The sequence below is a fragment of the Lipotes vexillifer genome, unplaced genomic scaffold (genome assembly GCF_000442215.2).
Source record: "Lipotes vexillifer unplaced genomic scaffold, Lipotes_vexillifer_v1.1 scaffold194, whole genome shotgun sequence".
Taxonomy (NCBI): Eukaryota; Metazoa; Chordata; class Mammalia; order Artiodactyla; family Lipotidae; genus Lipotes; species Lipotes vexillifer.
The window spans coordinates 1,980,603-2,005,293 of NW_006771758.1; the positions used below are offsets into that span (position 1 = coordinate 1,980,603).

The following is a 24,691-nucleotide window of genomic DNA, read 5'->3' on the forward strand; positions in this document are numbered from 1 at the left end:
GAACAGCAGGAGGGGAGGATGAGACACAGGGCCTGGGTTTTTTCTCTTTCAGCCTGCTCATTCCCAACCTTGTTTTCCAGGAGACACCAGAGACTTCCAGAAGCCAATATCTGGGCCCCTCTTCCTGTATCCCCAGGAAAAGCCTCGCCCAAAGGGGCTGACGTCGGTTCTCAGTGTGTGTCCTTCCCAGTGGGCACGGAGCCTTCAATGAAGGCACCTCCACCTGTTAAACCAAGACCTGGAATCGGTGACTCAGGGGGACAGTGACTCACTGGTTTCCTGATGCCCCTGTGGGCTTGAGCAGGGGTGGGGTGAGGTGAGAGGTCGTCGCGCTGCTTGTTGAGAGGGCTGGAATCCACTTTCAGTTAGTTATCTTAAGAACTCTCTGAGTATTTGTTCTTGCTGACTCCCCCAGACAACACCCCAACACCCCGCTCTGTTTATCTCTTTGTGTCTCCATGGCTCCTTCTCTCTGTGTCTCTTCTTTCCTCCTTTCTCTTCTCTTCTTTCTCTCCCTTTCCCTCTCTCTTCCCTTTCATCTCTCCATCTGTGTCTCTCAGCATTTGTCCTTTGAGGCACTAAAAAAGGTCAAGCCTGGAGTCAGCGGACCTAAGTTGTGTGTCTGTGTGTCTGGGAGGATGTGTGATATGGGAGGCAGTGCCCAGGCTTCGGCTCAGTTCAAGGACTTCTTTAACAATTAGAGGTAAACAGGGAGTGGGCTGCATCTACAGGCGGCGAGCGCCTCATCTCTGCAGGGGATTGACTTGGAGATGGGCAGCCTGTGTCAGGGATGTAGTAAGAAGAGATTCACACATTGACACTGGAGCCCAACCCTTATGCTAACTCCTTAAGCAAGGGCAGGATTGGGTATTGGGTGTGCAGTTAACAGAGAAGGAGACATACATAATAGAAAACATGGTTCCTATTCGGCATTCAGCTTGGAGCCAGGAGCCAGGTGTCCTAACCCCAGCTCCACCACACACAATCTGTGTGGACTTGAGCCCCCTCCAGCCCTGAGCATTCTGTGCCTAGTCTCTCTTTCTTCTTCCTCTGGCCTTGCTCTTGCCTGTCTTCCTCCCTCTCTGGGTGAAGTTCGTATGTGGTGAGGTCGGGGCCAGTTCTGGTTGCAGACGTTAAGTGCTGCTGTGCGTTGGGTATAGCACAGTCTGTTTAAAACTCAACCACCTCTGCTATTTCCCAGACAGACACACACATACTATCTCGGCTTCAGATTCTTCTGTCCACAAATGAGAAAGTCTCAGAGACACAATTACCATTTATTGCAAGCTCACTAAGTGCCTGCAGCTGTGCTAAGAGCTTTCCCCACCCACACTGAGTCTCCCAGCACCCCCACAAAGTAGCTACTTATTCTCATAATCCCCATTTTACAGATGAGGAGACAGGCACAGAGACTCAGAAAGGTTAAGTAACATATATGAAGTCACAGAGCAAGGACATGAGGGGGCTGGGACTCACACCAGGTGTTTCTCATCCTGAAGCCCTGTGCTCTTAGACCCTGCTTGGTACATGTGCCCAACGCTGGGAATTCTACAAGCCTTCACTCAGAGTAGATGATCACGTGCTACGTGCCCAGTGCAGTGTGCTTCTTCGAAAGTCTGCTCTCAATTCTGTCGAAACTAAGGTGCATAACGTTATTTAAACCAAGTCAGAAGAAGGGAAAGTGAGGACAGGCTCAGATGAGGAGATGGTGGTAGACTGCAACTCAAAAGCAGGAGCAGCAGCAGGGTGCAGTGGTTAGACCCTGGCTTCATGTGGGGAGGAGCTTAGCGTGACCAGTCCTACCCTGGTGAGTCATTCAGATGTTCCTCCCACCTCTATCATGTGTGTACCACTCAGTGGAGGGAAATACTGTCTGCCTTGGATAGGAACAGCTGCTACATGCATGGTGGAAATTGCAAAACAGAAACATAGATTCAAACAATTTCAGAATTGAAAATGGGCTTAGAGAATATTTCATCTTAGGACCCCTAAAACTTCCCCTTCCATTTTAGAGATGAGGATATTAGGGTCCTTTATGGCAAAGTGACCCATCCAAGGACCTACAGCAAGGTGCTGGCAGGAATTTGGAGACCACTCTGGCCTTGGAAAGAGCTTTCAGTCACTGAGGGAAGCCCACACCATCCTGTTCTTGTGGTTGATTCCACTCATATAAAACCTTCCATTTCTTTTTCGTGAGATACTAACCTTCATGAGGATGGTCCACAGGGCTAATGCAGGGGATCACTGACCTCTAAAACTAGGTAAATATTCTTCTGGGCCAAGGGACTGGTAACCTTGAACTTTCTCTCCCAAGGTAGAGGGTGAGAAGTAATTGTTTTCAAAGTGGCACTAGGGCTTCCCTGGTGGTGCAGTGGTTGAGGGTCCGCCTGCCAATGCAGGGGACACGGGTTCGTGCCCTGGTCCGGGAGGATCCCACATGCCGCGAAGCGGCTGGGCCCGTGAGCCATGGCCGCTGAGCCTGCAGGTCCGGAGCCTGTGCTCCGCAGTGGGAAAGGCCACAACAGTGAGAGGCCCGCGTACCGCAAAAAAAAAAAAAAAAAAAAAAAAAAAAAAAAAAGTGGCACTAAGAGGGGCTGCAACTCAGGAAGCCGCAGAAAACCCAGCCACGTGTTACCTTTAGCACATCCGCCTTGGGCTGTCAATCTGAGGTATTAGGTTTTAGTGCAAAAAAGAAACTGATGGATGAGAAAAGTTAAGTACGGTAAGAGAGGTTGAGAGGAGAGGGCTACGGAAGCAAACAATCCACATGATCCATCATTCCTAGTCAGCAATGGCTTTGCAGAGCACCTCCTCGCTGTATGACCTTGAGCATATTGAAGTCCTCAAGCTTCCTCTTTCTTTAACATTATACCATCTACCCCAGATGGTTATGAGGAATAAGAGTGTAATGTACGTAAAAGTGCATCAGAGTGGAGTTGCCCTTCACTGGGGGTTCAGGTCCCAAAGTCATCACATAAGATAAAATCTAGGTGCACTCCAATCTCTAGGACCTGGGTCTTTGACCTCAAAGGCCAAAAACCATTATCTTTTGTTTTTGCTGTGCAGTTAGGCTGTGGCCTCCTTTTCTCTGAGACTGTGGAGGTCAAGGGCAAGAAAGTAGAGGTGGGGAGAAGCCACATTGTAAAATGAGCAGTTTTTTTGGTTTTACTTTCTTCCCCCTCCAAGTGTATAGAATTCAACTTGTGTAATTGAACACGTGTGATATGATGCCACTGTAATAGATAATATTATGTATTTCTAGGGCTGTCTCTACAACTCCAGATTTGAGTAGACTGTGGCAATCAAATTTCCTAACTTGAAGGTATAGTGGTGCTATTCAAACTTTACTGTGCACACAGATCTCCTGGGGATCTTGTTAAAATACAAATTCTTATCCAGTAGACCTAGGAGGGAGCCTAGTATTTGCATTTCTAACTAGCTTCCAGGTGATGTTGATGCCACTGGTCTGAGAACCACACTTTGAGTAGCAAGGAGTTACAAAGATATCGACCTTGAGATGAGAAAACATCAATAGGGCTTCCCTGGTGGTGCAGTGGTTGGGAGTCCGCCTGCCGATGCAGGGGACACGGGTTCGTGCCCTGGTCCGGGAGGATCCCACACGCCGCGGAGCGGCTGGGCCCGTGAGCCATGGTCGCTGAGCCTGCGCATCTGGAGCCTGTGCTCCGTGGCGGGAGAGGCCAAAACGGTGAGAGGCCCGCGTACCGCCAAAAACAAACAAACAAACAAAACATCAACAGACTGGTGGTAGAGGCAGATGATTGCCTTCTGAAAATTTTGAAATTGTGGACTTTTGCATTCAATCCTGGACACCCCTGGTGATGGGAAGCAAAAAGCCTTTTCTTCCTACTAGTAGAGAGTCCAGTCACTGTACGAAGAAGAAAGGGAATTCATAGTCACTTACCATTCTTGGTGGGATCATACTGGGCACAGCCCACAGCAAGCTTCTCCAGTTGAGCACAGCATCTCCATCTCCCGTCCATCCAGAAATTAGGATGATACTTGGGCACCAAACTGTTATTATTTCTGGTTTCTGAAAGGGGTTGGCACCGGCAGAAGAGTTATTTCCAGGTCAGTCTATCAAGGGCCACCAACTTTATTATTCCTTGAGATTGACCCTGCTGTGTGAGCTTGCATGAGTATTGCCTAGAACAGTCAGAAAAATGGCCTTTTTTCTGGGCATATACATTTATGGAGGAGTGTATATTGAATTTAGGCATCAGCAGATCCGGGTTCTTATCCGGCTCTGCCTTGAGTTAGTTGTGTGTCCTTAGGTTGGGCAAAACCCTCATCTGAGCCCCAGTTCCCACTGTGCCATGATGTTGTTAGACTGGGACCATGGGCCCCACAAAAGTGCCTTAGGGAACTTAGGGAAGGCTGAATAGGTAGGATTCTCACCACTCCATTTCTCCTACCTTCAACTATAGCAACTTTGCTTTTATCGTTTCTAGATTTGTGGCTTTAAAGTCAGATTTTGGTACAGGAAAAAAGAGACTTTCCTCCTAAGGAAAAAAAAAAAAGTATAAAAAAACAGAGGACTAGACAGATGGTCTCTAATGCTTCTTTCAGCTTTAACATCCTGTGAGTAAAACCCCTCCACCGAGGTAGAACGGCCAATGAGCATAGTTGGAGCCCTTTTGGTTACTTCGTACTTTAGCGTTTGTTCTCTGCCCGTTGACTGTTAAACTTGAGAGCACTTCCCGGTTTATCTGGCATGTGCCATTTGGGACTCACAACAACCTTGGAAGAAGATAAGACTTGTATGTTTATTCTCATTTTTCAGATAGAGGCATCGTGGCTCCCGAGATTTCAAATGGCTTGCCTACCCTCAGTCCCCATAGCTACTTAGATTAATATTTGAACCCAGTTCTCCTGCAAATCTAGGGCTTCAGGCTAAATGACAATAAAATAATATTAAATGATAATAATAGCAAGATGGATTGAGTGCTTTCTTTGGGTATGATTCCAAGTGTCTGACATGTCCTAACACTTTTTTTTTAAACATCTTTATTGGAGTATAATTGCTTTACAATGGTGTGTTAGTTTCTGCTTTATAACAAAGTGAATCAATGTCCTAAACACTTTGAATTCTCACAATAACCCTATGACTGCCTGTTTCTAGTCAGAATTTATAGCTGAGGAAATGGAGACACTGAAAAGTCAAGGAATTTGCCCAAGGTCACACACTAATTGTTGGCAGAGCTGGAATTTTCTCCTTAGCAGCCTGGCTCCACATCTCATGTTCATAAACACTGCGCTGGTTCTGATTATGCTGTCGGGAAGGCGAGTCCTAAGAAGTACCCTTACAATGATCTGAAAACCTTTAAGGCTAGTTGACATTTGTTGGGTTCTGACTATGGGCCTGGATAGTCCCAAGGGCCTTACTCTTAGCAGCTCTGGAGGCAGGTGCTTTTGAAAAAATTTATTTATTAAAGTATAGTTGGGACTTCCCAGGTGGCCCAGTGGTTAAGAATCCTCCTGCCAACGCAGGGGATACGGGTTCGAGTCCTGGTCCGGGAAGATCCCACATGTGGCAGAGCAACTAAGCCCGTGTGCCACAACTACTGAAGCCTGTGCACCTAGAACCCGTGCTCCTCCACAAGAGAAGCCACTGCAATGAGAAGCCCTTGCACAGCAACGAAGAGTAGCCCCCGCTCGCTGCAACTAGAGAAAGCCCGCATGTAGCAATGAAGACCCAACGCAGACAAAAATAAATAAATATATAAGTAAATAAATTTATTTTAAAAAAAGTATAGTTGACTTACGATATTAGTTTCAGGTGCACAACATAGTGATTCAGTGTTTTTGTAGATTATATACCATACAAAGTTATTATAAAATAGTGACTGTAGTCCCTGTGCTGTACATTACATTCCTATGACTTATTTATGACTGGTAGTTTGTACCTCTTAATCCCCTTCTTCTCTTTTGCCCCTCCTCCCACCACCCCTGTCTGCTCTGGAGACTGCTAGTTTGTTCTCTGTTTATGTGAGTCTGTTTTGTTATATTCATTTGTTGTATTTTTTAGATTCCACATATAAGTGAAAACATATAGCATTTGTCTTTCTCTGTCTGACTTATTCTACTCAGCATAATACCAGGAGGCAGGTACTATTATTTTTATTCCCTCCTCCTCCCCTTGTTGAAAACAGATGGAGAAACTGAAGCACAGAGAAGTTAAGGAAGTTGCCCAAGCACACATGGCTAGTGAGTGGCGGAGCCAGGATTCAAACCCAGGTCATCTAACTCGATGGCCCATGCTCTTATTCTTCGTACTATACGAGGGGTCAGCAGACTTTTTCTTAAAGGACTAGGTAGTAAATATTTTAGGTTTTGCTCACCAGCAGGCACAATTGATATATTATGGAGGTACTTACATAACCTTTTTAAATAGAAGCATTAAAAAATATTAAAAACATCCTTATCTCAGACCTTTACAAAAGCAGGTGGCAGGGAGGATTTGCCTGACCCCGTACTATACTGGTTGTTACCCAAGTTGAAAACGTGGGACCCTCCACCAGCACCAAAAGGGAGAAATGTTTGACCATCAGCCGCCCTTTAGTCTATCACTGAACTCAAGCCTTCTAGGGGATCTAGGCATCTCAGGGATCCAATTGCACAGGAGGTTAATTACCTTCTTTAAGGGCCAGCACCCAGCGCTGCCGGCTCTCGCGATCTGGAGCAAACACATACAGGAGGTAGTTGTCATGCACAACCTGGAAACACACACAGAGTTCAAGGTGAACAGTGCAGCCAGAGATGTATGACTGACAGCAGGCCCACCTGGCTTACTGGGCCAAGAGTGGGGTCTCAAGTTGTCATCAAAAAGGCAAACATTTGGGTAATTTAGGGACTAGTGTCCTTTTTATCCAGGTGTTTGGGTGCTGTGCAGATACAGGGTGAAACTCCACAGCTCATCTTCGAATACATGTCACCAGTATGCCATCACTAAATCCAAATAGATGGAGAAAAGAGTTCTCCACTTACCTAGACAGGACGTTTACTTCTCATATTAATTTTTCAGTGATTAAAAAAAAAATCTGACATTTGAAAGAGTAAGATATTAGATGATAAATATATAATCGAGATTTTTTTTAAACTTCTTAATTTGAAATAAGACACCCAAGAATTTCCAAAGATAGTACAGAGTTCCTGTATACGTTTCACCCACATTTCTCCAATGATAACATCTTACATAACATAGTATGTTTTTAAAACCAGGAAATTGACATTGATCAAATACTATTAATGTACTACACATCTTTGGATTTCACCATGCTTTTCTTTTTTTCCATGCACTCTTTTGTAATTGGAATTTTAATGATGGGAAAAATATGTGTTATTCCTTTTACTTTTGGTACTAAAAATTCCAATTTGTGGAGGTCATATTTCTAGTAGGAAAAAAGTCCTTTTTTATGCCACATTAAAAAGTGGAATATTAACTCCTCAGATTGGTAAACATGAACAGTACCCTAGGATGTGCAAGAAGATATCCACTCTTTCAGAACCATAAATGTCAAGAGTGGTAATGAGATTTAGATGATGTCATGACCTAAAGACTAAATATACTCTCCACCAGCTCTGTCCAAGAGAACTTTCTGCAGTGATGGAAATGTTCTGAAACCTCTGCTGTCCAATAAATTAGCCACTAGCCACGTGTGGCTATTGAAGGTGTGAAAAGTTTATTCATTGAATGTGGCTTAGTGTGGCTCGGGAGCTGATTAATATTGTGTAATTTAAATTAATTTACATTTAAATGTAAACATCTGCCTGTGGCTACTGGCTACTGTATTGGACAGCACAACTCCATATAGTTCTCAGATTATAAAATCTGAGTCTTTTTACTCCAGGACCTCCAAGCAATTTATAACCAAGTGTTGTAATCTGTTGTCCCAAGTCATGAGTAAACCACCTTTATGGAATATTAGGCTTGGGGTCCTTGATAGCCTTTTTCCTCCCCGCAGGAGTAGAGTACTTAGGACTTTCTTTGAGGTGGGGAAGACATGAGGGAAAGGGATATGAATGACAACTTTTTCAAGATTTTGTGGTTAATCTTTGTTGAATGAATGAATGCATCATCGGTTGAAAGAAAACAGCAATTTCTTCTGGGCTTGGTCTAAGTTCTAACCCTTGACCAGAGTCATCTCTGTCCCACCTTCTTGTACAATGACTGAGCATTTTAACCACTGTCCAAGGAACGGGAAACTAGCCCCTTTTCCTGATGCACTTACCTGAAATGGATATTTATAGTGGCATGGGATGATAATGTCACTTTTCACAATCTCGACACATTTGATTCGGGAAAGTTCAATGGAGCCCTTCAAAGTGCGCTTTTTCTGTGGGGAGAAAAAGCACATTCCATTTAAGGAAGAAGGAAGACAATATTTTTGTCCAGGCTGCTTCTAGAAATACATTACTAGATAAGATCCACTGTAAACCAACCCTCCAAATATCCAGAAGCTCCTCCTTAGCCCTCAGTGCCTGAGAAGAACACTCTGAGCAGACTTCTGGGAGAACATGTTATTTGAATCATCTTTTTGATGGAGTGACTGACTTCTGTTCATTGAGCCACTGTGCCTTATATCCCAGTTACCTTGTGACAAACAGCGGCATTTGCAGAACTTACAGCTGGTATGGGTAGTGCAATCTATGGGAAACCACACATGTGCCAGTTTTTTTCTGCTTTGTACCTATTCATGGCCTTATTAGCATAGTAAGTAAGCTCAGGCCTGACCCGGTTGGTGACAAATACCTTTAGTGGCACCTTTCTTTTCTATATCTGCCTTCTCTGTGTCCCTTAGTTATCCATGATCTCACAATGGCACCCCTGTAGGACATTCCTGACTCTGCTCTGTAACTATCCCTTCTCCACACCCCCATTAAATTTTACTGGCCCCATGTCTCATTTCCTTGGAAGCTGCTAGGTGTATTCCTTGATAACTAATTCACATGATGGTCTTTGTGATTTATAACCATGTCACATGTTACCCATTTCTAAGGGTCCTCGTCCTTGGATCCCAGGGCATGTTAGGTTGGTAGACGATAAGGGTCCATAGAAGGCTAGTTAGGGAAAAGCTTTTGGAGAGCAGGAGCCTTTCACAGGTACCTGGAATTAGGCTTCCATTGACAATAGAGTTTAATTCAGTTATGGAACCAGTTGCAAAACACTTCATTTTAGCTTATCCTTAAGAAAGAGGTAGCACAGATGGTGGTGAATCAGGCACAAGGTTGGAAAGGGCTAGGGACAAAGTTGGGCTCTGCTTCTAACCAGCTCTGTGACCTTGGGTCATTCATCTAACCTCCCTGAACTTCAGTTTCCATGTCTGAGAAGTGAGGATAATAATGCCCACCCTTTAAGTGCTGATTGCAGAATAAAATGGGAGTATGTAAACAAATTACCTGGCTTATGATATGTGCCCTCAATAAAGGGTACCCTCCCAATGAAAGAGGTTAAAGAAGTCCAAACTATGGCAAGAGAGTTGTGATATATGAGGGCACTTGATGGGTATTTGGGAAGTATGACATCATCAGATTCTCCAGAAATGAGCTCAGGCTTTACTCACCACTTTTTGATACTCAGCCTAATGGCTAGCCTTTGCTTTAGTAGCTGAGGCACAGAATTGAGATGAAAAAAAGTCAAGATGTGAGAAGTACTCTCTATTGAATACAGGGAAGTTTTGTGGTATTTCCTTTTTTTAAATTTTCTTTCTGAAAACAAATTTATTCATTTTTGAAAGTACAAAATCTATCCATGTTCACTGTAACAAATAAAACAATATGGACGGGGGCTTCCCTGGTGGCGCAGTGGTTGGGGGTCCGCCTGCCGATGCGGGGGTTGCGGGTTCGTGCCCCGGTCTGGGAGGATCCCACGTGCCGCAGAGCGGCTGGGCCCGTGGGCCATGGCCGCTGGGCCTGCGCGTCCGGGGCCTGTGCTCCGCGGCGGGAGAGGTCACAGCGGGGAGAGGCCCGTGTACCGCAAAAAAAAAAAAAAAAAAAAAAAAAAAAAAAACAATATGGACGTATGTTAAGAAAATATTTCTAGTATTTTAGCATCCTCTCCTCCACAACTCTGAGCTAGCCAAGTTAACCATTTGGAATGTATTTATCTTTCCAACACATAGTTATAGAATATATAATACGAAAATGAGCATCTCTTCCACATAGTGGTCTCCAGTGTGCTTTTGTAATCTCAGGATGTATTAAGAGGTCAGTCTTCCCTTAAAAACCTCTGAAAACATGTGCCCTTTGGTCGCAAACTCTCTTCTCATTTAGAGTCTTTCACAGCTAGAAATACGTGTCCTGATCCTGCCCATAATCATAGTCTTTGGAATGGGTAATCTGTTTTCAAAAGCAGAAGAGCACAAGAGAGCTGTCTTCTCAAAAACCATCTGCCGCTACAGGTGATAAACAGGGAGTCTGAGCTTTGAGGTTATCTTGGTTTTCAACCTCTGTTGGGTTATTTCCTTAGTAGTGTACATGGTAAAATGCAACAGAAGGCTCATGGCAGTAACAGGACCACTCTGTTTGCAGACATTTTTGTCACCGGAACTCCTGCATTCCTGAGGGTAGAGACCAGGACATCTGTTACCATATCCCCCAAGCCTATCACAGTGGCTGGTCCATCATGGGTGCCCAGTTAGGATGATATAAACGAAGGGTGCCGAGTTGGAACGCAGCTTAAATAGTCTCAATCAGCCTTAAGGCTAATGCGTTTAGCCATTCAGGAATATTTACTGAGGGCCAGCTCTGAGCCAGGTGGTGTTCTGAGTGCAGGAAATAGAGAGATGAACATGGTAGACCTTCTCATGGAGCTCTAGTCTAGTTGGGAAGGCAGACAATATATACAAGTGCTCTAAGGAGAATAGGACAGGTTGATGTGGTCAACTGGTGGTCAGGGCAGCCCTCACTGGAGACAGGGCATTTGAGAAGAGATCAGAAAGTCAATAAAGGAGCCAGATAAGAGAAGGCCTGGGAGAGTGAGCCGTGAGGTAGAATAAACAGCAAGAGCAAAAGCCCTGGGGTAGAAACATTCTGGATAAGTATCAGTTGTTAATAGCCTGGGATCATCATAATCAGGGCATCAGGTGGACGTAAACAGTAACTGGAGTTGTGACTAGGGATACAAATTCTATGTGAAGTTCTAAAGCAGTGCTAACCCACAGAAACATAATGTGAGCCATATATGGAGTTTAAAATTTTCTAGTAGCCACACTAAAAATAGCAAAAAGAAACAAGTACAATTAATTTTAAGGACACAGTATTTTGTTTAACCCAGTATTTCTAAATATTATCATTTCCACATGTTATCAACATAAAAAATTGAGAGCTATTATGTTTAAGGGCTAAGACTTTGTGTATTTTACAAGATATCTCAATTTGGATTCTCCACATTACAAGTGATCAGTAGCCACACATGACTGGTGGCTACCTTATTAGACAGTGTGGCTTCAAGATTTCCAGGGAAGATTTCTCTAAACTCAGATGATTCTCTTTGGCTTCTTAATATTCACTGAGCTCCCACATGGATTTTAAGAGACTGTCAGGTGAGCCTTCGGTGGAAATGGATTTCACATTCTATCATCAAAGTTCACTCTCAGCCCCAGAGGAGTGACCAGGTTCCCCCCTCACAATGTGTCCTGCTTGGTCAGTCTGTCTGACATCCTAAGGCCAGTTCTCCTCAGATATCCAAAGATCTGCTACGTGGTAAATAGCAGGGTCAGCTGTGCCTTCCCCGAGCTGGGCGTCGGGGGACAGTCGGTCAGTGAGCTAAACACAGCTTTGTCTCTGGGAAATGGTGACTGCCTGTAATCATCCCAAACAACTGCGCTATTTCTGAAAATGCCAGCGTAAAACCTTCCAAGGAAGCCACATGAAAGCCACCAGAGAAAGAGAGACACCAAGTAAAACAGGTCCTCATTCTTCTTCGTTATTCCATCTGCACCCCTTGAGGTGAAGATCACAGAACTTCACTTGGCCTTTGTCTCTTTTCTTGGCCATATTCAAAGCTGTCCTCATATTGCAAAGCTTCACCCTGGACATTTGGTATATGTCAAACACAATCTAAAAAGATGCTGATGCCCACATATTTGTACAAGGTAAGCTTGTGCAAGTGGCTTTTATATCGCCTTTCTTTTTATGTTAATGTATCCTATGAAATAGAATTTTGGATTGCGACTTTTAAAGAAGGCAGGAAAAAACAAAAAGACCATAACATTTGGGAGCATTTCCTATACTTCCGGCACTCAACAGGCCATCTCATTTAATCACAGTCCTACAGAGTATTATTCCCCCATTTTGCAGGTGAGGACTTTGAGGTTCAGAGGGACCAAGTCTCTTTATAAGTGAGCATACAAGCTCAACTCTGTGACTCCAGAGCCTGAGTGCTTAATGACTGCTTCATGGCTTTGCACCTGCCCTGACTTAAGGTAGGAGACTTTCATTCCCCAAACCCAACGCTGAATAATCAATTGCATGACCAATTTCTGTAAGCCGTGACCCAGTGGAGATTTGTTTCTGCCTCATTTGGTTGTGAAATGCTTATGTTGGATTTCAGAGAGGTAGCCCAGAGCTCTGTCTTCGCTCCTATAACATTGGTGCCTTGGCTGCTCAGCTAGTCCAGCAGATACATCAGTAAGAAGCTGTGTGTCGGTTACCCATGAAAGAGGACATCTCCACCCTTCTGAAAAACAGTAGAACTTCAGCCTTCTCCTCCAGTGAGGCTGAGTGAGAGAGAAACGGAACTTTCATATCAGGCAAACCCATGTCTGCCTGACCAGCTGTGCAACCTCAGGCAAGTGTCTCAACTTCTCTGTTGCCTTGTTTTTTTTTAAGTGGAAATAATAACTGTCCCTGAATCAGTGGGTTAACTTAGAGGATTTAAAAGATCTACATAAACCTACTAGCAAAAGAAAATCATTCAAATGATAAACCACCCACCCAAGTGTTACTTCCTTTCCTTTCCTTCTCCAAATGCTGCCCATAGAACAAGACCTCATTCTCTTGTCTTTATGCGTCCACATTTTCTTTGGGGTTTTCTTTCAGGTAAATATGTAACTGAGAACCACCATTTGGGAGGACAACATTAATATTTAACTGGTGATCCTGGTGATTTTGACATTCCGGAGTTATTTGTTTACCTTGCCAATTATTTGTAAAACCAGGGCAAAACCTTGAAAGGGGCCTGTTGCCTGGTCTTCCCATCTGTGTCACATTTGCTCTCATTTTAGCAAATGTGGGGACTTTAGCTCTCTGCTTCCCTTCCCCCTCGCCCGTCAAAACCTTGCCCAAATAGTCATTCACCTAAGATTTAACTTCCTGGGAGCTTAAGGCTTGATTTGTTTCACAAGAGTTTGGATTAGGACAGGTATTAGAGACTTAAACCTAGAGGGAGATTTGATAAACAAATTTCAAGCATCAATTGGGAGAGTGTTTTTCAAAGGGAACCAGTATTTTTCAAAGGGGAGCGATGCGTTTAAGACTTTCTTGGGGACTTCCCTGGTGGCGCAGTGGTTAAGAATCCACCTGCCAATGCAGGGAACACGGGTCCGAGCCCTGGTCTGGTAAGATCCCACATGCCGCGGAGCAACTAAGCCTGTGCGCCACAACTACTGAGCCTGCACTCTAGAGCCTGAGAGCCACAACTACTGAAGCCCGCGTGCCTAGAGCCCGTGCTCCACAAGAGAAGCCACCGCAATGAGAAGCCCGCGCACCGCAACAAAGAGAAGCCCCCGCTCACCGCAACTAGAGAAAGCCGCGCGCAGCAACAAAGACCCAACACAGCCAAAAATAATTTTAAAAAAAAATTTTAAAAAAAAGGCTTTCTTGGATCACACTGTAAAAGGAGCCACATGCTGCTTTTATCAGAGTTTCTTTAAGATTAGGAAATATTTTTGATGATTTTAACCAGGCATTTTGAATATTTTGTTCATTGCTTCTTCTGGCGTGTGGTACAGCCAGCCATTGTACCAATCTGAAACGGCACAATGATGAAATTGAAATGAAAACTGATGTCATGTGAGGTGAAACTTCAGTGACTGACTTGGGGGTTGCTTTCGCCCACCCCTACCAGAATTCCGACTATCAGTTCTAAGATTGGTTTTAGGAGCTTTCCTGGATTCTAGTCCCATCCCCTCTGCAAAACATGCTGGAGGTAACCCACGAGTTCCCTCCCAGTCTCCCAATGCAGCTTTCTGTCTTTTATGGCAAAGGGAACCCTCATGCTGAAGGGGAGACAAGCAGAAATTCGGAACTTGGAAAAGTCATGGTTGGAATCCCTATGAGAACAAGTATTATTGGGCAAGTTGTCTCAGTTCTCTGGGCTTAGTTCTCTTAGGTCTTCTGAATCATTTAGTTCTTGGGGAGTAGGGATGCTGCTGACAGCTGCAACTCAGGGTTATAATGACCTGAGCTACTTGGTACCTGATAAATATGTGATCTCAATGGAAAAAGCAGCGTCTTCTAGAACACCAGTGTAATTTGTAATTAGCTGTTGCTGGTTCTTCCCTCTCCCAGTCCATGTTCACCTGGACCTACCCCCACTAAACTTTCAAGTTCTGGGACGATCTGGAGCTAAGGTAGCAGGTTTCGAGGCGCCTAGACTGACTTAAAGCCAGGAAACTATGATCCATCCCACACTTGCCTCCTTTTCTTTCCACAAGACCTTTTAGTCATGGCCGAACCAGAGTAAACTGGCTTTCCTCGCCTCAGCTTTTCATACCTTGGTTTACGATGAGGCTGGTTGTGCTGTGGGGAAAACACTCAAGCTTCCCTTAAAGTCCACCATCTCATTAGTAGTAGCACCCTGACTACCTGAAAATAAAAGGATTTTACTCACCCTCTCCCCACCTCCCCACAAAAACAGAAAAACAAGAAGAAAGAAAGAAAAGAAAAGAAACAGGACTATACTCTCATACAGTTTGCAGACTCAGTTTGGGATCCTCTATTAAAATTATGAGTGCGTTTTCTCACAAGAAGCTATTAAGAGCAGATACTCCTGGGAGTAGTTCTGGGGTTTGGGAGTAGGAAGTAGAGAGACTTTCTTTTCACCTCATATCCTTCTATACTGTTTCACTATTTTACCATGAACGTGTATTTCTTTTATTGTACTTAAAAGCAGTCAACTAAGATAAATAAATACATTTCCCTTATAGGATTTATCTTATGGAAACATTTTTTCAAAATATAAAGAAGTAGGAAAATCCTTGTGGCATTATTTATTACACTGAAAAGTCTAGAGAAACCTAAATATCCACCAATAGACAAATGGTCAGATTAGTTATGGTTCATCTGTCTTGTGACCACTCTGTAGCCATCAACAAAGAGTAAAGCTGCTCTATACGGAGGGGAAATATATATATATATATATATATATATATATATATATATATTGTAAACACCAATAGACAAATGGTCAGATTAGTTATGGTTCATCTGTCTTGTGACCACTCTGTAGCCATCAACAAAGAGTAAAGCTGCTCTATACGGAGGGGAAATATATATATATATATATATATATATATATATATATATAATGTAAAAAGTAGGTTTAGAACAATAGGTGGAGCATCATCTCATTTTTGGGAAAAGAGATAATAAAATATATATTAATATGTTCAGTAATCAAAGAAATACTACAAGAAGTAACACTGCTATACTGGTTCTCCCTTGTGGATGACACTATGGAAGACTTTTGCAGGGTAAGTTATATATTATTATAATATTTGAAGTTTTTGCCATGAGCATGTAAATTTACTAAGCAGAAAAATAAAAATACTAATTTAAAGCAGTCACACATTTTAAAAACACCACACTGTAATACGGGTTTGGCAGATGACTATGGGAGAAGGCCAAGTGGTACACATCAAATGCTGGGTGTGCAAAATGACGCAGCTCTTTCCTTTTATAACCTCATGACCCCTTTAGCAGTCAGTGGCAGCCAGGCAGCACCTGCCACCTGCTCTTCTGTATCCATGGAGGTTCAAGTTCATGACATTTCCTCTCCTGCTCTCCTTGAGTGCTTGTCATTTTCTTTATAGATTAATAAACAGATCTGTGTGCTTTTATGTGGTGTATTTGTCTTAGAGGTGAAGCAACAATTCAGGAATAATTCCAGCCTAATTCTTCTTAGCAATGATATTAGTGATCTTAGCCTTAAAAAAGCATTGTTCATTTAAATTTGCTTACAAAAGTGGGTAGAGAGAAAAGGACTTAATGTGGAAATTAAGAGCAAGAACTAAGTGGTACAGAGTAGACCCTGAAGGTGTCCTGCACATTTTCTCTCTCAGCATCTCTGGTCTTTGAATGCTCTTTCAAAGCCCTCCTTCTTTCCAATATAGGGCATATTAGATTTCGAATGAGTTTGAAAGAATGTATTTTTGAATCTACCTTTCGAGCACTGGCGATTCAGTAGCCAAAGTATATAAATGGATAACAACTTCATTAGATTTCAGGAAATAACTCATTGCACAGAGATGATGTTCAACTGATTATTTGTTACTTGGTTGATTGAGGGAACAGCAGGTAGGACCAAGTGTGCAGCAAAAAGTAATATGTGTGGACTCCATGACAAAACTCTTAATAGAAATGATTTGAACAATACATCTAGAATGATTGGCAAGTGGATAACAATTTCTTGACAACGTAGACATAAGTTAAAACTAGCCTGCCCAAAGGTTTTAGCTAATAGATAAAGAGCTCCTACAAATTATTAAGGTAGATACTAACAACATTATAGGAAGATGGGCAAAAGGGATCTAAACTGCTCTTAAACATATGAAAAGATGCTCACTGACTATAATAATAGACGTGTAAATAAATTTTACTGATATACCATTTTTTAAGTCTGTCAGACTTGCAAAGATCAAAACATATGATAATACTGTTGGTGAGGTTTTGAGAAAACAAGAATTTTACACGTGGCCCTGGAGAATGTTGATTGGTACAACTTCCGTGGAGAATAATTAGGTCATGTTCAGCAAAATAACAGATGCAAATATCCTTTGACACAGCAATCCCACTTCTAGAAATGTTTTCTATAGACCACAGCTTCCCAGCCTTGGCACTATTAACATTTTGGGCTGAATAATTCTTTGTTGTGAGTTTGTCCTGTGCATTGTAGGATACTTAACATCCGGGTTCTACCCACCAAAGCCAATAGCACCCCCTTCCCCAGTTATGACAACCAAAAATTTCCAGACATTGCCAATGGTGGGCAATATTGCCCCTGGTTAAGACACATTCATACATATAGAAAGTGAGATACCTATAAGGTTATTCATTCCTCATTGTTTGTAATGACAAAAAAATTGGAAACAGACTAAATGTCCATCAAGATAGTTTGTTTATCCATACAACAAAATATTATGCAACCTCACCCCCCAAAAAAAGAATAAAGAAGCCCCTTGCATATCAGTATGGATTGATCTTCAAGAAGTATTACTAATCAACCAAAAGAAAAGTTAGGAAGTGTATGTAGCATATGTTACCATTGTATAAAAAGGAGGGAAAGAAGAAAGTTTATTTGTATTTATGTATATATGCATAAAGAATCATTGGAAGAGCTGATAAGTTGATTATGTTGGTTGCTTTCAGGCAAGGAAGCAGTGTGGGATCAAACTATAAGGAATCCCTAATCGTAAGGTAAGTTGTTGCTTTTGTACTTACAGCTGCTATTGTGACCTTGGGCAAATTGCTTAACTTCCCTGTGTCTCGATTGCTTCCTCTCTAAAACAGAATTTGACTTTTATCTTCTTCAAAGAATTGTGAGGATAAATGAGAAAAATCCATAGGAACGTGTTCAGTCCTCTCCTTGTGGTTATTGTTGCAGGCTGCTCTTGTTGATGCTGTTGTTGTGTTGTCATTCAGGTAGGCCCGCTGAGCAAACAGGAGCATTCCTACTGGTCCCCACTCAGGACTTCATTAGACAGTGTTGGAAACTCACCAATGAGTCCTTGCCCCAACTCTCCCTTCTCAGTCACCATGGCTTCTATTACAAGACTTCTCAGACCCAAACAAGCCTAGATCTGAAAATATCCGTTGTAGAACACTTAATTCCAACTTTAATATTTGTCCCAGATGTCTGACCTAAGAAAAGATACTTAGCCTTTCCAAGCCTCTGTTTTTCTCATCAATACAATAGGGATAACAATAGGACCTACTGCATGTGGTTATTGTGAATATTTTTGATACGATACATGTAAAGCTCTTAATCCAGTGCCCTGAAACACAGCAAGGACTCATTAGGTATTGGCTCATATTATTCTAAATTTTATGTTGGTTACATTTGAAATAACTGCCTTCTTTTTTTAGGGTGCATTCTTGGGTTCATGCGTGGATTTTGATAACATGGTTTTTTATCAGCCATACAGTTATTAACCTTCTCTTAGCTGTATTACTTCCTGGAAAGATTTCCATATTTAACTAATCTCCATGTCTATTTGTGAATTCCTGATATCACTGGCCGTGAGATACAATCACATAGTTTCCACTTCTTTTGAGCTGGTGGGGTCTTTAGAGATCATTCAATCCAACTTTTTATGTTAGAGATGAGGCTTCAAGGTGAAATGACTTTCTAAACTAGCTGTTATCTTTTCATTTCTACTACTCAATTTACAGCCTGGGGAGACTGAGGTCATAGAATTGGAAGCACCTTGGTGATTATTGCAGGTCAAGGGTAAGGCAAGGAGTGTAGGGTTCTGGGCAGCCTCCTTGTTCTCTCTTCAACTAGAACACTTCTGCTGCTTCACATGTGGGAATGGGAATGACACGTGTAATTTTATACTAAAAGGGGGCTCCAGTCTTTAAAAAGTTGGAAAACTTTGATCTAGTCCAATCCCTTGATAGTGTGAACAAGATAACCAAATCCCAGATAGAAGAAGGACTTGACCAAGGTCACCCAGATTAATCAGTACCAGGTCCCCATTCTGTTAAGCTGCTGTGCTGTTGCTTTCTCACCTTATCTCACTTTTCTAGAATTACAGAATTACAGTCTGCTTGAGACTTTCAGTCCCTGAGGCCCTATCTAAAGTTAGAGCTAACCTCTACAGAGCAGTCAAAAATGGCTTATGTCATACCTTTCTGTATTTCATTTGCTTCATGATAAAAAGGCTTGATGATCTAACCCAAAGAGCTCATTCACGCGAACCTTTCAGACCCCCTAAGGTGATCATCTAGGGAGACGAATATTTTGCAGAGTAGGAGGCTTTTTGGCACCCCTTCAATCCTACTATGTAGGGTGGGTTCATCTACATATACATAAGACTGATTTTAAATCAAATTATCTTGCCCATGTATAAAATATTATATTTTTGCCCTTTCTCTCACTATAACATTTAAAACCTATCAAAATAGTATTAGATATTTGAAGATCACCACAACAACGGGATTCTTTTGTTTTCTTATTAGTTTCTTCTTAGAAACATAATCTTCTCCAATGATTCTGGTAACTATTGGTGCCCCCATGCATTGCTTCAATCTCTTTGGAAGATTATGTAGCAACAAACGGTAGAGATCAGAAAATGCTATCCCGTGACACAGTTATCCCACATAACTCTGTCCTAAAGAGCCGATTTTAAAAAGCAGAAAGTTCTATATTAGGTATACTGTTATTTTTCAGCATTTTCACTACACCTGAAAACAACCTGAATGTCAAACAATAGATGATAGATAAGTTCGTCGATGTGTTCAGTACAGAAAATAGATAAGTACATCCCTGACATGAACCACTCGATTATTTAAAAATCATATATTTGAGAAAATGATTACTTTGGAGGCCATGAATGGAAATGTATCTACAAAAGAAAAATGGAAAAAGAATAAATGGAAAAATATAAAATTGTCATGCATTATGATTATAACTACACAAAATTTATGTCTGCATGAGAGTAAAGATCGTTCTCACAGAGGCAGTAAATTGATGTTTTTAGACAAAAGGGTTTTGGAGAACAATTGGGTGTAATTGTTTCATTAATTTTTTTAACAATATGGAGGTGTGAAGGTTCGCTGCTCTGTCACTGGAGATTAATTGTGGATTTAACTGGATTATAACTTGTTTTCAGTCTTTGCTGTTAAAGGCCACCTGAGCTCACTGTGAGTCTGAGGTCCTCAGTGTTGGTACACCAGGTGCTTTTCCACCAAAACGTGGAGTAGGATGAGTCTAGACCAAGTATCCCTGGAAGAGGGATGCTGTAAGATATAGGAAAGGGGCTCGTGAACTCTGTGTGTTCAATTGTCTGTCCCTAACACAGGCCAAGGCTTTTTCTACCTTGAGGCTTCGTATTGGCTGTTCCTTTTGCCTGGAATGCTCTCCTCAATTTCTTAACTTGACTGGCTCTTTCTCATCCTTCCAGATTTACCCTGGATAGAAATTTCTTCTCTGACCACTCTTCCCACTCAGCCCCAGCAACTGCTTAGTTTTTCCATAGAACCTACAGAAGTCTGTATCTGCTCTATATATTTATATACTTGCTTGTTGTCTGTTTCTCCCACTAGTATGTAAGCATGAGGTCAGACACCTTGTCTCTATTACTTACCACTGTATTCCTAGTCTCTAACATGACACCCTGCACGTAGTAGGTGCTCAGGAAATTTTGCTGAACAAATGAGTAAATTTATGTATATCAGAATAGAAACAGTTCCCTGATACAGTGTTAGGTTAATAATAATAATAATAGTAATAAAGCTTTGGCACAAATATATGTCATTTTAGAGAGAAAAGTCTTATATATGAATTTTTTATAATATGCAGTTATAATTCTGTGACTTTTGAATATCAAAAAAAGGAAAATATAATGAGAAGTCTACTTATAAATAACTCTAGGTTAGTGGGAATTATATGGCAACATAAGAGTTTGGATCAGGTTCTTATTCCATTAAAATACTGACAGCTTTCACTGAATTTCAAGGAACTGAATTTTCTGTGCATGGGAAACCATGTCAGACCTTCCATTGCCTTCTCTGGATCACTTTAAGTGAGGCTCCTGGGTCTTGTGAAGGCAAACCCAGACGAGCCTCTCAATGAAAATTAGGTCCTGGAAGATATACTATTTTCTGTAGGCCTAAAAACTCATTGATGAGTGGAAGAATTTACTACTAGTTAGTTAGGGAAATGGGGGGGATGAGGACTACTATTTGGGCCTTGAAAATGTGAGAAGAGCTTTAAACTCGTTTTCCATAGGGTCCATTTCTGAGTTTGAGATAAAGATATCATATATTACATGAACCTCATGGTTTAAGAAACTGAGCTCTTGTGCTTTCCAGTGAAACCTTTCTTCCAGACTGAGTCAGGAACTAAGCCCTCACATTTATGGTCTTACCCTGTGGCCTATTTTTACCGCAGAAACTGATTAATGGATGTACTAGACCCTGAGAAGTAGGAATTGAATCTAATTTTAACTTGGGAGTATTTGCCTCTAAAACAAGAATTCTGTATCCAGTGGCTATCTCCATAAAACATCAACATCACATCAGACAAGCAAAAATCAATTCACAAAGAAATGCCATTACTGCAGACATCAAAATCGCACATTCTTGGCTTTGAGTGGCCTGAACTGCAAAGTACTTTGCTTTGGAGTCTTACTTTCCTTTGCCTGGTTAGACAAGACCCACAATTTTAGCTCCCAGATACTCTTCTGAATTCAATTTGAGTTATGTGACCTTCATTCATTCCCTGGATATTTACTGACCACCTACTACGTGCCCAGCACCATACTAGAGGTTACAGGGATGAGCGAGGCAGTCAGTCGCTCATGGAAGTGACCTTCCAGTGGACGTAAGACAGAAAATGAACAGGGAAGCACGTCAATAAACCCAATAAATAAGTGCAGATATTGATTACTGCAGTGCCTATGGACTTTAAAAGCAAAGAAAAAGAAACAGGATTCTGGGAAAATACCTGAAGAGATGGGAAACAATAAAGAACCAACCCTACAAAAACCTGGGTTGTTGCAGACAGTGGGAACAGCTAACGCAAAGACCCTGCCCTTGCAGGACCTAAAAGTGAGCGGCCCCTTAAGTGTATCTCACCCTAGTCCTGCTCCTGTACAGAGGCCCTAGCGGGGGGCATGGCTTGGAGTGTTCAAGGTTCAGAAAGAAGTCAGATATGATGGATGAAGGGGTCAGAATAAATGAATCTGAAAGGCAGGTAGGGACCATGGGTGAAGAGTCTTGTAGGCCATAGTTGAGGATTAACTTAAATACTCTAAACAGTCACGGAGGGCTCTACAGTAGGGCATAATATCTGATTTCTCATTTTAAAAGTCTATTCTAGGTGTTGCATGGATAGTAGATGGTAGGAAGCCTTGAGTGTCAGTGGGAGCTGAGCTGGAAGGCAACCCAGTCATGTAGGAATGAAGTGGAGCGAGATCACGAGTGGTGAAAGTCTCAAGCAAAAATGCTTGGGTAGCTCTGAGAATATTATCTACCAAGGGTTTAGCTGTAAAAGGGAAGGAAGGAAGGGTAAGACAGGGTGGAGGGTAAAAGAGAACAGAGTTGCTTTGTTCTTTTAAAAAGATTTGGGAGGGGGGACTGGCCTACCTGCTGGTTTCTACGTGTGTCTCTGACCTAAATCTTAAGACTCCAACCTCCTGAATTCTCATGGCTAGCCATGATCTGCTACCTCCAGGGAGTCCTAATTACTTACTCCTGCACCCAGGAATCTCCTGTTTGAAATCCTTTATCACTTGCTTTGTTCTTAACTCTTTTGGTGTTGAGCCTTGTTCTGTTAGGGGTCCCCGTGTGTAACTCTAGCCTCTCCAACTGTATCTACACATTCCTCCTTCCCTTCTTTTCTTTCTTTCTCAAATAATGAGTGAATAATATGTACCAGGCACTGTGGTAGACCCTGATGATGCCATCTTTAGCAAATTGGGCACCAGCCCTTGTAAATCTTACAGTCTAATGGAGGGGAATGACATCAGTACAATAATCACATTAATAACTAGGCAATTACAAATTTGGCATGCACTTTGAAGAAGGGTATGTGCCACTGCATCAGAGCGTAACAAGAGGAGATGACCTAGGCTAGGGAAATGAAGGAAGTCTACCCCAAGCAAGTGACCTTCAAAATGGGGGGGTCTTAAAGTTGAAGAAAATCTTATGTGTTTGGAGCTCAGTGAGATGGGAGGAAAAGGAGCATGAACTGAAATGGAGGAGACGGTGGGATAGATTTTGGCGTCCACTCTCAGGGTAAAGGGAGAACCACTGAAGGGACATGCCAGCTTCTGATGAGGGTCATCAGGACGTGATTACAGTCACCAAGTGAAAAGCTAACGCTGGCTACTGTGTGGGGAATGGAGTGGTGGTGGGGCGGTGGAGTGGGTTCAGGGAGACCATTAGGAAGTGGTAGCGATCCCAGGTGAGAGATGCTGGCAGCTTCCACGAGGAAGGTGATTCTAGGAAATGGAGAGAAATGGACAGATCCTAGAGGAACTTTCAGTGCCAAAATTTGGACACATGGTGGAGGCTCCCAGAAGTGAATGGAGACAAAGATTTGTCCTGGAGTATATGTGGAAATGATAGAACTCATAACACATTTCATTGCAGAAGACCTATGTGGCATGGTTGCTGACTTTCAGGACTGCCCTTTACATGGAGGGCTCTAGAGCCATAAGGCATTATGTACTTTGCAATAACCCAGTGGAATCGCCAATTGCCTATGAGCAGCAACTGTTAATAGTAATAAGAACTGTTCAACAGGGAGGCTGTGTTAGCTCTGGAGACATAAGGGAGTTATTTAAATTCTCTTTACCTCAGTTACATGCTCTGTAAATTGGGGTAATGATAGTTCCTAACTTACAGGGTAGGTGTAAGGATTAGATGAAATAATTCATTTAGCACAGTGACTGACACAGAGTAAGTACTCAGTAAATATTAGTTACTATAATTATTAGAATAATGGTGACATTCATTTCATTAAAAAAAAATCAAGAAGGAATATTTGATCATCTCAAAACATGTAAATAGCTTTATAGAGGGTCACACAGCCTTCAACAACCTTTGCAAAGCCACACAGCTCTTAAGTGGTAGAGCTGCTCTTTGACCCAAATCTGTTGACACCAGAAGCTGTGTTTTTGACCACTATGCAATAATGTTGCCAAAAGCAAGGAAGGGGGATCCTCTTCCCACCTGCCATCTTTAATTTAGGAAGCATGCATATTATAAGAGATGTTTCTGCTGCTAGATCAGACTTTGGCTAAAGGGAAGTGTCCATGAGGAGTGGTGGCCCTATCCAGAAAATGACTAGAATGGTGATCTTGACTGTTTTTCCTGTCCGGTGTAAGTGGTAATGGCTCCCATGCTGTGGTGACCATGGAAAACTTGTTTCCTAAGGTGCAAAGAGTTATTAAAATAGGGAAACCTTTCCATTTCTCCTGAGGGCCTTTCAGAAGGTCAAGATGGTACTATTAGTACCAAGCTTATATCATACTTTTCTCATGAAATACTCAGCATTGAGTAGTGTTGGGGTCCTTACTTTACAAATAGGAAACAGAGGCTTAAAGAGGTTAAATGTCTTGCCTGAGATCCCACAACTAGAAAGTGATAGAAGCAGCATTTGAAACCAGCTGTAGTAGACTGTTCTGGCCTCACCATTCTGTGACACTTGTCTCCCATCTGTGCTGTGCTGCCCCTCCCATCTCATGCTTACTCAAAGTGCCTGAGGCCCCCGCCCCCCCCCCCC

The 24,691-nt window shown here is 42.3% G+C and overlaps 1 protein-coding gene across 1 annotated transcript in view; it reads right to left on the minus strand.

Annotated features, from left to right (window-relative positions):
* ITK (IL2 inducible T cell kinase) overlaps window positions 1-24,691 on the minus strand; it is a 67,798-nt gene that overhangs the window by 38,909 nt on the left and 4,198 nt on the right. Inside the window, exons 2-4 of the mRNA XM_007447127.1 lie at window positions 8,250-8,354; window positions 6,653-6,734; window positions 3,923-4,051 (exon numbers count right to left, since the gene is read on the minus strand). Coding sequence (XP_007447189.1) covers window positions 3,923-4,051; window positions 6,653-6,734; window positions 8,250-8,354 — 316 coding nt within the window. The remainder of the gene's footprint in view (window positions 1-3,922; window positions 4,052-6,652; window positions 6,735-8,249; window positions 8,355-24,691) is intronic.